The sequence below is a fragment of the Ornithodoros turicata genome, chromosome 1, assembly GCF_037126465.1.
Source record: "Ornithodoros turicata isolate Travis chromosome 1, ASM3712646v1, whole genome shotgun sequence".
In the NCBI taxonomy this organism is placed as follows: Eukaryota; Metazoa; Arthropoda; class Arachnida; order Ixodida; family Argasidae; genus Ornithodoros; species Ornithodoros turicata.
Window position 1 is genome coordinate 40,153,683 of NC_088201.1, and position 14,808 is coordinate 40,168,490.

The 14,808-nt window shown below is 40.5% G+C and overlaps 1 protein-coding gene and 1 long non-coding RNA gene across 5 annotated transcripts in view; one reads left to right on the forward strand and one right to left on the reverse strand.

The window, feature by feature from the left end:
* The window catches only part of LOC135378051 (1-phosphatidylinositol 4,5-bisphosphate phosphodiesterase gamma-1-like), a 40,395-nt gene extending 30,086 nt beyond the window's left edge, over positions 1-10,309 (forward strand). The window contains exons 32-33 of one of the 3 annotated variants that reach the window (XM_064610895.1): positions 1,776-1,820; positions 3,007-4,906. In XM_064610895.1, the coding sequence (XP_064466965.1) occupies positions 1,776-1,800 (25 nt within the window). In that variant the 3' untranslated portion in view covers positions 1,801-1,820; positions 3,007-4,906. Of the gene's footprint in view, positions 1-1,775; positions 1,821-3,006; positions 4,907-8,886 lie in introns of those variants that run through there. The other 2 variants (XM_064610896.1, XM_064610894.1) reach the window with 2 other exon arrangements.
* Positions 9,617-14,644, reverse strand: LOC135378053 (uncharacterized). Of its 2 annotated transcripts, none has more exons than XR_010418245.1 (4): positions 14,456-14,644; positions 13,135-13,437; positions 11,942-12,005; positions 9,617-9,642 (listed from the first exon to the last, which is right to left on the reverse strand). It is a non-coding gene; the product is annotated as an uncharacterized LOC135378053 (long non-coding RNA). The 2 variants fall into 2 exon arrangements; XR_010418244.1 differs by having other exon boundaries at positions 9,623-9,642; positions 11,929-12,005.
* Between the last annotated feature and the right edge of the window lie 164 nt (positions 14,645-14,808).

Consider the following 14,808-nt stretch of genomic DNA (forward strand, 5'->3'; position numbering starts at 1 on the left):
CCTCTGTCGCATCCTCGGCTCGTTCGTATCATCCGAACTCTAATACATGGGGAAAATAGGCATTGCGGCCGGGACCGAGAAAGAATTCGTATCATCCGTGATCGTATCATCCCGAAATTCGTATCGTCCCGAAATTCGTATCATCCGTGATCGTATCATCGAGGTTCTACCGTATAGCTCTTTCGTCGCTTTCAGTAACAAGTGGCTGCAAACTCACTTCATAACTATTTTTGCTTCTATTAGTGGCTTTCTGCTGACGACTACAGCTGACAAATCATTGTTACTTTAAGATCGTAAGACACTGCTCGAGGTTTTTGTGCCACATTATGTTATCGCTGCAGGAGACTGCTGTCAGGCTCGCTGTAGCTCTGAACCAAAGTAGAAAAGAAATGTTACCTAAAGCATATATGCTTCCATGTAATACTTGAACTAATGCGCGTTGTCATGATGTTTGGATGCCATTTAATCGTAAAATATCAGGACAACAGCTTGAGAGATTTCATGTTGCACCACAAAATAAAGCAGATACAAGAAATTTAGTCTGTGGGAACCGAAGCTGTCAGATATGCACACCGTTACAGTTGGTGATTGATGACTCGAATATATTTGAGGTATTGTAGGAAGTACTATTTGAATTGAATATCGGATACATAAGCGCTATAGTATTCGGCTCGAATATCGAATACAAACACACTCCTCAACCTAATTCATATCAGTTTGTAATCTTACATTATGCAGTGTGTTTATTAAAAATGTGATATCATTTGGAACCCCCTTTGAACGGGCAGCGGGAGAGGAGATTCTGACAGCAACGGTTATGCATGAAGCATTTTGTACGCTGTGTTGACTTTCTTCACTGTCTAATGCTAACATGGCTGTAAACAGAAACCTCGAATTTGATGCGACAATCTTTTGTGTAGTGTGTTTTACTCCCTTAATTAACACAAAAGTTCATTAACTGTGTGCTGTGTAGACGAGGAGTGCACTGCTTAAGTTATGAAATTCTGAACAGGAGCGGGTATACTGCAGTAAAAGCAACGGTGTGGGCGAGTTGGTACATACTGACACGAAAAAACAGCTTCTTGTCTGTCGGACCTTCTCTATCTGACTGTGGGAAGAAGCATGCGAAACCTTATGTCCAGTGCCGATGTAATGTTGTATATGAGATAAGCCTTTCCTGTGGCAAGACCTATGTGGGCCAAACAGGACGGTGTGTAAATGACAGACTCCGAGAGCATGCCAGGTCACTCACTACACACACGGGGAGCAACCTAGCCATTCATTGCTGTGATTGCGGATGCCGTCCTCTGCTTGAAGACACATGTGTGTTAGGATGATATTGGGATAAAAGGGCCAGGAAAATCTTCAAAGCTGTTCAAATTCATAATAGAGGCGATAACAGTGTGAACATGCCCTCGATTAACCTCCTTTCCCATGAGATTCGGTATGTCAACTACTAACTTGTTCTTGATGTTTTCATTCCTTCCCAACAAACCACAGTTGTTAGTCAGCGCTTCGTTTGTCTGCTTCACGTCCCGTTTCTGCGCTGTTTTTTCGTGTCAGTATACTGCAGTACTTGTTGCTTGTTGTAGTACATGAGAGAAATTTCTATTTTTGTTGATAGAAGAGAATGCTGGCCCTTCGAATGTCTACTAGCCAACCGAGTATGTTGTAGCTGCATGTACGGTATCTCTCCCTCGTGAAAGCTTAAAATGGTGTGTGCTTAGATGCATGCTCACTTACAACTTCTCTTTCATTTTGCATTCTCCCCCAAGGACTACACTTACGTCTCTCAATTGAGCCCTTTCCATTTGACAAAGGTGTGTCACACTGGTTCTTCTCTTACTTATTCTAGGCTTATGTGCATTACTTTTCTTACTGTGTACTAAGCACAACACAACCTCTTTCTGCCACATTGGGAAGCTCTCTCTCGCATGTGTAGCTGGTAGCTTGAGTCTCTTGTGGGGGGATAGCTGGTCAACTGCAGGGCAGTAATTTGAAGACTGCATTTCCATTTTCAAATCAATAAATACATTTCAATAAGAGGGCCAAATCCAGTGGCAATTACGTGAAAAGTGGGAAGCCTGTGAGGCTTCTACACTTCTTCAGTCACTCTGTGCATCAACATATTTATCACAATACTGTGTGCAACATTAAATGCCAGGGCACTGCCTACCAAATATGCCGAAGAGATGTCCAAAAACATTTGCTGTATTTGCCCTTCAGATGAGGTGCACATTGATTACATCCTTTAACATGTGACCAGTATGATAATCACATCAGAAAGCCCATAATGTATGAATCCTGTGAATTGAAATCATATGTCTCTACCATGATCCAAGCTTCTTGAAACTGTTCATTGGTGATGAATTTTGACAAGTTTGAATGGAGTTTTGCACAAGATTTTGCAAGACCTGATCACATGTAAAGGGAAGTGCCTCAGGACGAGAGCTGACGATTTTTTGAACAGAGACTGTTTTCCTTTTTTTTCTGGGCACCATCCTCAGCATTGGCATGGTATTTAAATCGTTAGGAATGATGTGTTAAGGGTTCGCGGGTATTGTAGATCAACAGCTCGGTGGATAGGAAAAATCCACCTAGTCTTTTATGACAGAGGTGAACAAACTGCGTCCGTAAGGCGCTTTTTTGTGGTGCGGAAGGGGGATTATGTGAATGGATGCATTTTTACACCAGAGACAGTTACAGAGATACAGAGTTCACAATGAAGAGTACCAACAACGGGATGAAATGGGACGACAAGCAGACATGGACAAACATTCCAAAAGATAAGGAGGTTAGCGGCTACCTGGGGTAGTTTCGGAAGCGTGAAAGTTTTTTATTTTATTTTTCAATAAATCATCCTGAGGCACTTCCGGTAACATTTCCTTCTGGTTTGCTGGATTTTCTACCCTTCTACCTGGGCATATGTAGCATTTCAAATATTTCTATTAGTACTTGCATTAGTGCTTTTGTTATTGTATCTGAAAAAAAAAAATTGTCTTTCAGGTTACAACTGGAAAGTTCTCAAAAAGAATGAGGAACATATAACTGTTTCCATGAAGCTTTAGATTTGACTTCTGGCAAACCATATGTACAGCTGTTCTGATCTCCCAGAATTCTGCAAACAAGCATGTTCTGCATTTGCTTACTAGACAACATCGCCACAATAATGGTGTGCCGTCCTTGCATCCCTTGTAAATAGCATATATTTTTACAAAACACAAACAATATGAAGGTGCAAATGTTATATCCTCAATATGCTGAAATACTTGTGCAGTAGACTAACCTCCATAAGCATTGAGCTTAGCATTTAAATATGTTAGATTAGTAGAAAAAAATATGAAATCAAAATGTAAATTTGGCAGCCACTGCTTTAGTGTGTGTCATAAGATTGTGTTCATTTTAAATGTGTGTGTGTGTATGTGTGTGTGTATGCGAGCAATTTTTTAAACTCTTCGTGGACTTGGCACTAGGCTAACTTGGGCTTTTATCAGGGAATGTGCAAAAATAGAGACACGTAGGCTGAAGCACTTGCTTTATCCAAACTGCCTTTGTAATACAATTCCGTGGTTTTGGATTTTATTTTTGACTAGGTTCAGAGCATTATCGTGGAGGAAAAATTGTTTGAGAAATCAGATATTGCAAATTTTTTGGAGGGTTTGCTTGTCTTTTTCATTTCATTTCATTTCATTGCACCTGAAGGTGCCCTAAGGGGCATTATATCAGGGGACAATTTTTGGGTGTGGTGTGTCTAAATAGTGCAGAAGATGATGGTTTATAGTGACAGCTGCAAGTGGTTATTACTATTCCCAGTTCTCGAGTGGTCCCCTGTGAAGTAGTCTGCATTCACACAACCCTGGATGCCATTTCAGTGGGTGTTGCCAACTGAAGAACAATGAAGTGACGCCCCCACACACCCATAGTAAATGATAAGTGCCGTTGGCAGGACTGCGATTACACAAAAATACCCAGAAGACAAAAACACACTTCTTATTTCTTAAGGTAGTTCACAAACAAGTGAAAGGGCCAAAAGCAAAGATTCATTACAACTCATTCTGGGCATTAGAAGCCGAAGTGTGTATATCACCCTGCTGAGTGTAGGTTGCCTTACTACAGTGAAACCTCTCTAGTACTGACACCCACGGGACCAGGATTCTTGTCGCTGCAGGGAGGTCTGTACAGGAGGTATTGGAGTAAGAGCTTTAAAGCTTGCTTGCTTGGAAACCCAGCTGTATCCAATAGGGGGGTGTCCGTCTAGGAGAGATGTCCGTAATGGGAGGTTTCACTGTATTTGGTATTTCTAAGGTCATGAAGGAAATCCTTTTGAGTATGTTTGTCACAGTAGTTATACCTGTATTATAAGATGCAACATTGAGAGGCATCAGATGGCAAATCGTTGTAGCCCTCACACTATCATTTGAATTGTCTGCCAGTAGAGCAGCAGCATTTTCATCTGCGTTGATGACATCTAGACAATTCTCACATATCCCCAGCATTTAGAAAGTATCTCAAAGAAGCTTGACTTACTTTGTTTGAAAACTCTTATTTTAAATGCAAAATGATGGAGCTAATGGGTGCAATACCTGTCAGAAGCAGACTCGTTATCAAAATGTTTGGAGAAAATCAGTGTTCTCATAAATCCCAATTATAATAAAAACCATGATGTTGAGTGTTTTAAGCATTTTTTCCTCATAAATCTAAAAGCATGGAGCCCTAAAGTGTATGAGTGGATACCCACTGTGCAAAGTTTTGACTTCAAGAGCATTTCACAAAGTGTGTCAGGGTGTGTTGTGAGTACTACATTCTGCAGTGGTTGTAGCTGGCCAGACTGAAGAGGGAAGTTGTTCAAATGTACTGCCATTTGTAATACTTTATTATTTAGTGCAGTAAATGGTTGCAGAACAGTGTTGCTGACAAGCTTTGATATGTGGTTAGAAACTCTAATTTGTGACGACATCACAAAGCATCACTGGGCTTATCATTCTTCACAGGACATGAACTTTTGTGTAATCTCTGAGGGGATTTTATGAAAACCATCCATATTTACTTGCGTATACTGATTACAAGATGGTCTCAATGCAATACATGGAAGCTCATACAGTAGTGATTGTGTTTGGTATTTGTGGCATGTGCAATTTATTATGCTGATCTTTTGCAGATAACAAACAGCTCATGCATGGCACAAACATGCTCACAAAATTAATTTGTCTGTTTTTGATTTGCTCTAGTTATACTGTCTCATATTAGTTGACTCTGTACACATAGGGTCTGACTTTTTTGGGTTAAACCCGATTCCGCCCAATTATTCTCTCCCAAAAGCATTTCATTATTTGCTGTTTGTTGTTTTATGCTTTGTATTGTGTTCCCTGTGTCCTGGTGCACCATCCGTTAGACCCCACGGTCGTTGATGGGTACCCTCAAAATAAATAAATAAATAAATAAATAAATCAGTTTAGGACCAATTCAGATTAAACCCAATTTCTCGCCAAATTCCGATCACATATCAGGTTGTACCACCTATCACATGTACTATTTACTAGCAATTTATGCGAATGTGTGATGTAGATATTATTTGAGTGCACCAGCAAGTATGTGAAGCACATTTGATGTTACAACATGTGGTGCTGATCCCTATAAATCGTGAGGTAGCTATGTTTGACCAATATATGAACTTTAACTGTGGGCGGCTTGCTGAACAGAAAGCGAGACCCAAAACATCATAGCACCCGAATGTATCAGTAGCACCCGATTCCACCAAGAATTACATATTTAAAAATAGCACCCGATTGTTCCCTCCCGAATTCAGAAAAGGAATTTAACCCCAAAAAGTGAGACCATATACTGTAAACGTATTTTTATTTGCGATGTATTAATTTTTGAGAATCTCGCGACCGCTAAAAAATCGCGAAAAATTGTACTCTTGAACACAGCTTGACGTTTATCCCACTAAAGGAAATAGGCCTGGAATCGCGAAATTAAATACTCTCGAATAATTTCGCAGATGTCCGAACGCGTGATTCGCGAAAATTAATACATCGCGAATAAAAATATGTTAACAGTATATACAGTGTCAGCGCAACCAATAAAATGATATGGGTTGCTAGCACAAAGATCAGCTGGCTATCTCTGACCACAAGACAAATATGTGTATTTTTTGATCAATTGGTGCCAAAGTCAGGTTCTTTCAGCAAAATTGTATCATCACCAGTCACTGATGAGTAGTAGTAGTAGCAAGGAATGCTGGTAATGTGGTGATATGCACTTGGGAAGTCTATATGATTCATAGTCAGGTGTATGATTTACCGAATATTTGTCAGAGCTGTGGAAGCTGTCTCACGCAGGCATAAGCATACTCTGCTTCGGAGAAGATGGGCTAGCCATCAGGCGTGACACATGCTATATTTTTGGAATTGTGCTGTTCACTTTTGTGTCCATTTCTGCTATTCGGGTTCCCACACTCCCAAGGTCCTTAATCCCTGTTGTAAAGGTACCAAGTTTGGGGACATGGTTATCACGGACAAACAGAAAATTCACTTTTTTCCATGGACTTCAATATGTGCATGTTTATGCAACCAGCGTTCTAGTCGTGACATCTATCCTACATGTAATGTTTACCAATCGTGGAATTCGATGAAACCTGTACTTGCGCCATTCATATTTCCCGGTATATGAAACATACTGTACATTTTCTGCATTCTGTGTTCCACTGTAGCACCATTCCTATGTGCAGATAGAGTACTGAGGAACGCACAACTCCAAAGCTCCCATATGTGTCACTATTGATGGTGTGCTCCTCCTTCCCCAGAAAAGAGTGGTTGTGCTCTGGAGGGCACATATCTGACATAGACTCCCAGATTTCCTTGAAGTCTTTGATGAGTAAAAAGATCATGTACAAGTCTCAACATAGCATGAATCGCTGTAGCACTGCCTGTTGAAGTGATCTAAACGTAACAGGATCAGATTCCAGTCCAGGGAACTTGCCGATCTTGTCATTTTGGAAACGAAACAATTTGTACCAGCCTAGAGAAGTATGTCTCCTTGCTACTACAGGAACTTCAGCAATGTGCATTGTGGGAAATCGTATCTGATATTGTATCATAAGAGTGGGTGTTGAGATACAGTAGTTACGTGGGTTAGTCACATGCAGGACGTTTATCTGTTACGGAATATTAATGAAAAGGGTACGAGAGCAGCACAGATGCCGGTTTTGCAGGCAAATGATATGGCCAGGCCGATATTTTGTCGATGTGAGTATGTAACTATGTACTAGATGACTAATTTCCTAAAATTGTTAAACTTTTTAATTGGAGGTTTTGGGGGAAATGTGAGATGTCAGAATTGGAGTCAGTCATTCAATGTCACTCTTTTTTTCTTTTTCAAAAACCCTGAAATTACACTTCCCGTCTTTGAATTGGCCATCATATACAGTACAGACTGCCCTTGTGATGATACGGTACTAGCAGGTTCTGTGCTTGTGAAAAATTTTTGGTTCACTCAGCTATGATGTCTTTTTAGTTTTATAGCCTTTCTTTTTACTTTTTTTTTTATGTGGGATTTAAACCAGTAGCAGCAGACATCTGACCACTACAGAGCCTTGTGCCTGAACTGGTCTCGAACTGGAGCTTGCTAAAATAGTGTTGCACAAATGTCTGTGTATTGGCACAATTACCTCTATGAATTGTGGCTTCTTGTGCCATTCAGTAAGAAATTGTAATTGTATAATGGACAGCCTAATAATTTCATAAACATAGACGTTAAAATACATCTACATGAAACTTAATTGTCACAGTGATCAGTCTATGTTGTTTAATTTGTTCAAATTGCACAATAAACAATTGTGTCGGCATAGAACTGGTGACAGGGGACAGAAATATGTGCACTAAACGTTTACTTGAAATGGTCATAAGGTTCTATACAGCTAGATAGGGATTGGAATCTCAAATTACGTGATTTGTGTGTGTCTATTTTGCTCACTTGTTTGCTTTCCTGTCTGGGACTCTGGTAATTGAAGCAACCTTTATATGGTTCAAATTAAATTTAAATTCAAGTTCTATTAAATGCATCTGTTTCCCATTTGGTAAAACAGCCAATTTGGTCCAGATGGCTCAGCAGAATAATCCTTTGTACCCTTCTGAACTATAGTGCTCAACTGGCTGTAGAATCATGCTTTGGCATTTTAAATCCCACATCTCCCCACTTCTCGAGGAAAGCCAAATCAAAATATGGTGATCAGACTGTCTGACAAACATGTTATCGTGGAGGAAAACCCGAGAGGCACGGACCAAGAGGACAAACGCACACATTGACCCCCAGTGGATCCTCTGAGGATCTGTGTGTGTGTGTTTGCCCTTTTTGTCCATGTCTCTCGGTTTTCCTCCATGATGAAGTACCAGCTTGCCTGCACCCTATATTTACTTTAAACATATTTTAGTTGGTAGATGTTGATTTTCTGTTTTGCTCCAGATCCTGTCTGTTAATTCTATCTTTCTAATTCTAATCTGTTAATTCTACTGTGATGTATGGATCATATCGGAGTAAATGAGGAAAGTGCTGTCAGTTTTCCTGTTCAGACATATGACATTTGCATGTAAGGTTCAGATAGTAGTTTCCTTGTGTGCTGGCAGTTTGTCGAACACATACTTTGAGTCAACCGTGTTGTGTTTGACTACAACTACATTCCTCTTCTCTGCTTCTGGCAACTCTAGGCATACATTGCTCTGCATCCATGTTACACATTTTCTTGCCATTTTGCATTTGTAATGTATTGTCCCTAAGATGTGTATTGTATTTACTGTCTAAATATTTATTAGCACTTGTTACATGTGAGCAAATTGTTGCAGATATTTGTTTGTGCATTGACTATTAATGTTGCTTTTGTATTATCAGTGAAGGTTGACACTATAGGAAGTTTCCAAGCCAGTGCTATACCTGCAAGCATGAAATGACTGGGACTACACCCTGTTTATTCAACAAGATTAAGCATTACTACAAATTTGCCTATGCTTTATCATCAAGCACAGAAGCATCGTCGAAACCCATGAGGACATTGTAGTAATCCGGTGTGATAAAGTTGTTTTCCATAAGTACAAGGCGTTTCCTACCTTTCCTGTAAGCTACGTTACCCGAAAATTTCATTGCAAATGACTCCCCCTTCTCAGTCACTGATACTAAACTTCCCGGCGCACATTCAGTGGTCCTACGAAGCCCTGGGATAATCCTTTGGAAGATGAACTTGTACTTGCGTTGTGCTGGAGTGTAGTAAATTCGCAGTGGAGTATGTGTCACAACATATGCACACACAATCGTAAAAAACATTAATGACAGGACATAAACATATATTTCAAGAGGAGATTCAAAAACTTCGAAGGTGCTGCCTGTATAAAGAGGTACTGGTGCATCAGTCTTGCCTTGAATTGCAGAAACGACCAATACAGTACATCCAATAGCTCCAACTACTGTTACACAACTTGCAATAAGCATGTAGTTTCCAAATCCACTATTGTAACAAAGGTGGTCATGTGGAACATTGACACCGTCACGCTTGCCAAGGGCCAGGGGGCTCTTCTTTTTAAAAAGTTTCCAAGGACTATAACGTATTTTTTGCTGCGACATGCTCTTCAGATAACGTGTCCCTCCACGTACCTGAAATGCAATGTGTCATTATGTACGATTACATTGAAAGTTTTATTTTGCACACCACTTTTTCAAAACTCTGGAGGCTCATGTTCACTGGGTATGGCTTGCTATTCGTTATGTTTCTATTCGTTACTGGAGTTTCAGGATTTCCTATGCAATATTCGAGGGAAGAGGGTTGACAAAACAAAATTACAATATACTTCTCTTTTTGTCTCCTTTATATATGGAGACCATTTCCCAAGTTAGTGCCACAGAGACTATCCACCATGTGTGGCACAGCTAGGCTCCCAAACCATAAAGTAGGCACAGGGACCTTCGCATCTCAAAGGGAGATGAGAAGTTGATATCTTGTCATTTATAGCCCCAAAAGGCAAAGGAAGTGTCTGGACCAGTAGAAACCGTAAACACTGCAGCCAATATTTCATGGTTAGGCTCCTTTGTTTCCAGGTTTTATACTTTCCAAAATTCGGGGAAAACCAGGTGCCAATTGTGAAGCTGATAATCGAGCAACCGTGGAAATTTTGGTTAGTTGAACCATACTCAAGTTTATTCTGACATGGGATTTCTGCTAGGTGGTGTATTGTATTCACCATACACACACACATTTTCACAGATGTATTGTGATATAACTACTGTGTCCATCTTGCATTAAATTCTTTCAGTTACGAGCCAGCGCTCTTGTCCGTCTCTCTTAGTCCGAATCTATTCACGCTGTATTATCATGATAATTGAGTAATCAGGTTCTCGTAGGAAAAATTCTATTCTTACCAATGGGTAAAACGAACAGTAACGAGCAATGACTTGTTTTGAGATGTAAAATGGTATGTTTGCACAAATGAAAGACGTCGTAGAATGAATAAAATATGTGAGCGTAGGAACGGGTTTGTCAAGCTAGTGTATTCTTTTTCTTTTCCACTTTCTTCCAAATTTTTCTTAATTGTCTACAACTGCAGCATCTGTATCCAACCTTCCGGTCTTCGGCCTATCTCAACTGAGCAAACGTCTGTCCAGTGCACAATTGTTTGTTTGTTTGTTTTTTAATTCCGCACTAGTGTCGTGAAGCAACTGTGGCTGTGAGCGGCGTACAGGCATGACAGGCATGGCAGACAGAGAGGACAGCAAGGAGGAGTGAGGGGGGGTGTTAGTGTGCACCTTGGGCCGACTTCAGGGGGAACTGTGCTGATATTAACCTGGAAAGTCTGACGGAAAACCCAGGGAAAACCTCAGATAGTACAGCCGGTGGTAGGATTTTTCACCTACCACCTTCCAGTCTTCAGCACGACCTTGGCTACCACCACCGAGCTGATGCTTTACCCACTTGGCCATGCCGCTGGCACAGTTAATGTTGGTGCAGCACTTGCTAGGCTGGGGTCGCATGCAAGTAGACCACTGAGTCAATACTTGTATTCTTGGGTCTCGCTTCCACCAGATAAAATAAGTTATAATTATTATAATAATGTTTATTTTCCACAGGACTACGTGGGGGTAGCTGTAAAACTGGGTAGTAACTGGGTGACTTTATTTGGTCCCAGGTACATGTTATACTGTAGGTACAAAGATTACCGACAGTTGATTTACGATATAAGTAATAGAGTACAGAGAGATATAGGTAGACACAGGACTAGAAGCATAGATCGCAAATGGATTTGGGTGGCACGGATAGAGGATCAATGAGACAGTCATTCAGGATGTGAGGCAGTGAGTAGCACAATCGCTGCTGTCCATAAACTATTTGGCAGCAAGGAACGTTAAAAACTCTGGTTTTGATAACCATAATACAGACATGCATCTTCCTCTAGGTTGAACATGGACGCTACATTTGTTAGCATTTTTCTGGTCACATTTCAGCAATAGCAAAGTAGTTTGTATTTGTGCAGACTTTGTATTGGCATGATACTATGTTGTCCAAAGAGTTCTGAGGTACTATGATATGGAAGACAATGTAAGTTGTGAAGAAACTCTTCCTGTAATATTAACAGTTTGTCTAAATTTGATCTACCTGCAGTACCCCATACCAAAAAGCAGAATTAAGCGTACAAGAAGAGTACATTAGCAGTCATGCAAACTAGAAGACGCGTGCAACCATGATTGGCTGACTGAAGAAACGATGCTGCAATTATTCTGAGATTGTTCATAATTTCCATTTGTTCCACGATTTTTGTTTTGGGGGAAGAATTATTGGGAATAGCATAACAGCTGGCCAGGTAATGCAATCCTGTGGTGAGGCCTCAGTAACATGCACACACTTCTTAGCACAGCCAAGAGACTATGTGACATCACTTTTTCAATTACCTCCTCTACTTACGTTGATGCATGATTGATGGCATAATAGAGCAATGAAATTCCTTTTCATGGGTGGAAAACACAATCTGCGAGACAACAGTTTGATTAGTTAGCAATCAATCAGATACACAACTGTGAAAAGTACAGCATTTCTATAAATCAAACCAAAGCAGAGACTGTTCCTCTACTGGGTCCTGGGAAAGAACTGACTATATTCAAATATTGGCTGCTCTCAACCTCAGGCTTTTGCTTTCATCTACTTTCACTAGATCACTAGATTTTCCACTTTTTGTGAAAGGTCCTCTTTGTAGCTGTATGCATCAGAGTGCATTGTGAACGAAGTTCCATGTGCTGCATTCATTGCTGTGCAAATATGGAAGAGTTTATTGGTGCATGTAATTTTTGAAAAATTCACTTTTGTCACTTTACATGTAAGAAAAAAAAAAAAAATATATATATATATATAGGGTAACACCAGAGCCATCTGCTCCCCAGTAAATCAAATATGTCCCAAGGATATCCTGGGGAAGAACTGAATTTGACATTTGGAGATACCAGGGATGTTCGTGAACGTCCCGTTTACGTCCGTGGGATATCCAGGGGAACAGACTTCCTCATTTTGCAGTCCGGGGAACGTTCCACGAATGTCTGTGTTGGATATCTTCACATGAATGGGACGTTTACAGTTTCGTATCAAATTAGCTTGCATACTGAGTCATTATGCATTATTATTCAGTTTTTGTTATCTGTCCACGTTTTAGTAACAGTTTTGGATAAATAGACTACATCTTTTATTTGGAGAATGGTATACGACCGCTGTATACAACACTTATCGGCAACACCCCGTGGCCTGCGTATCCCATTGAGGGTGGGGGAGACAGCTTCAACTCGCACACACATCTATGTGATCATCGACTAAGAGCACTACCTATGGAGTCCTATGGTAGCCTCTTTTGGCATACTAGATGGAGCATATATTGAAATGACAGTTGTTGGAGTACGTTCATTAAGTGTACAGTGGGGTGAACTACGCTTGTAATGGTGAGGATGTCTTTGGAATTAATTTGTTCGTCTCCCAACAACGCCGGAGTATAACCGCTGATACTTCTGGCGTCCCTTCCTACAAATATTGTGTTTTTAACTCAAACTATCTTCCATGATGTGATTACTCTACAAATAAGGGTGTAAAACCAAAATGTTTCTCTCTTTGCTTACGTCATTCCAGTAAGCATCACGTGTCCCAGATTGATTGATTGTTTTTTTTTGGCGCAAAAGACGTGTCCCAGATATGTGTGCAAAATATCATGCGCTGGGGCAATTCTTTTTACATGCTGCAGATGTCCCTGGGAGATACAATGTCAGACGATTTTCAACGTCACAATGTGGACGTCCAGATAACGTCTGGTGGACCTCTTGGACATATGTGACGTGTGCGACTTTTCTGGGACGTCTCTGGGACATTTCTGGTTTACTGGGTCATTGTGCTGGTCAACTCAATGGCCTCTCCTCTCCTGCATCCTGTGTAACATGACAACGAAGGGTGATTGAGTCATACAGCTACAGTTCCTTTTTCTTTCTGAATGTGAAGCAACAAACACGTTCTTCGAACATGTCTGTTGTCTCCTCTGTCACATATATACATGTAAATTTGAGGTGTATAATTTATAGATGTACTCATATTTATCTATGCACATATAACAGGTATTTTGCTTCGTTGCATAAATGTTATACGCTTCAAACCTCTTCAGACAATGCGCAACTACTTCTCTGAATTTATTGTGAAAAAAAGCATGGGCAAAATGCAGCATGTTGTAGGTCCGTGACGAGGTGTTTCATCACAGCATGCAATACTCCATTGCCTGCAGTAATTTGATGAAAATATAATGATGAGCCTTACAGTGAGGACTGAAGCCCTACATTGTCCAGAAAGGTAAGTAGTGCTTTTAGGGCAGAGCGTTGGTGTGCCGGATTTGACCATGGACCCAGTAATTTTGCCATGACGAGGGGACGAGAGCTTAGTTGAGTTAGATATACTGTGAGTGTGGAGCTCAAAGGCTGGTAGTGTGGGAAGTGGAGAAGGCAATTAACGAGATACCTGTTTCACATTCAGCATTTCACCTTCTACACATGTTTCATTGATCAACCCTGTCAGCTCCCGAGGCTTGCACACAAACACTCGTCGCAACAAAATTTCTACAGAGAGGTGCCATTCGAAGTACACACGTGCCTCCAGCATAGCTGGCCATACGGTGGTGACATTTGAAACGAAAGACCGGTAAGATATGCCTTTTATGGGAACCTAATAATGGCACTTCAAGTGGCATCAGGAGATTTTACTATGCTTTACAAGGTGGCACCGTAAGAGTAACAGCTAACAAACTATAAGCACATAATGAACAACTTATGTTCACGATTCCGTAATTAGTAGGGGGAAAGGACATATCGATAGTGCCGTTCTTAGATTGAGCATGACTCCTGTCCTAAAATAAGGTTCACACTTAGCTAAAATCATTTTTGAAACTGCTGGTAACCTTACCGCAGCATATCGTAACAGTTCTTGAGTTACTGAACTACATTCATAACATAACAGACTCCAACCCGCAAAAAGATGCAGATGATGCGAACAGGCGAACCCTTCCTACTAGAGTCACTTCCTACGAACGGCTACGAAAAAAAAAAATTTTTTTCTTCTTTTCTCCATTTGGTTTCGATCACGTGGTTTCGACGTTTGCAGCTCTTGCTCTGATGCATGGTCAGACTGTCAGACTGGTCAGATTTCGGGATACGCTGACAAGCTTTGAAAGAAAGCCACATCCATAAACTGAGGTTATAAAAATATAGAAACACACAAATGAATACTTTTGCATTATATTATACGTAATAATTATA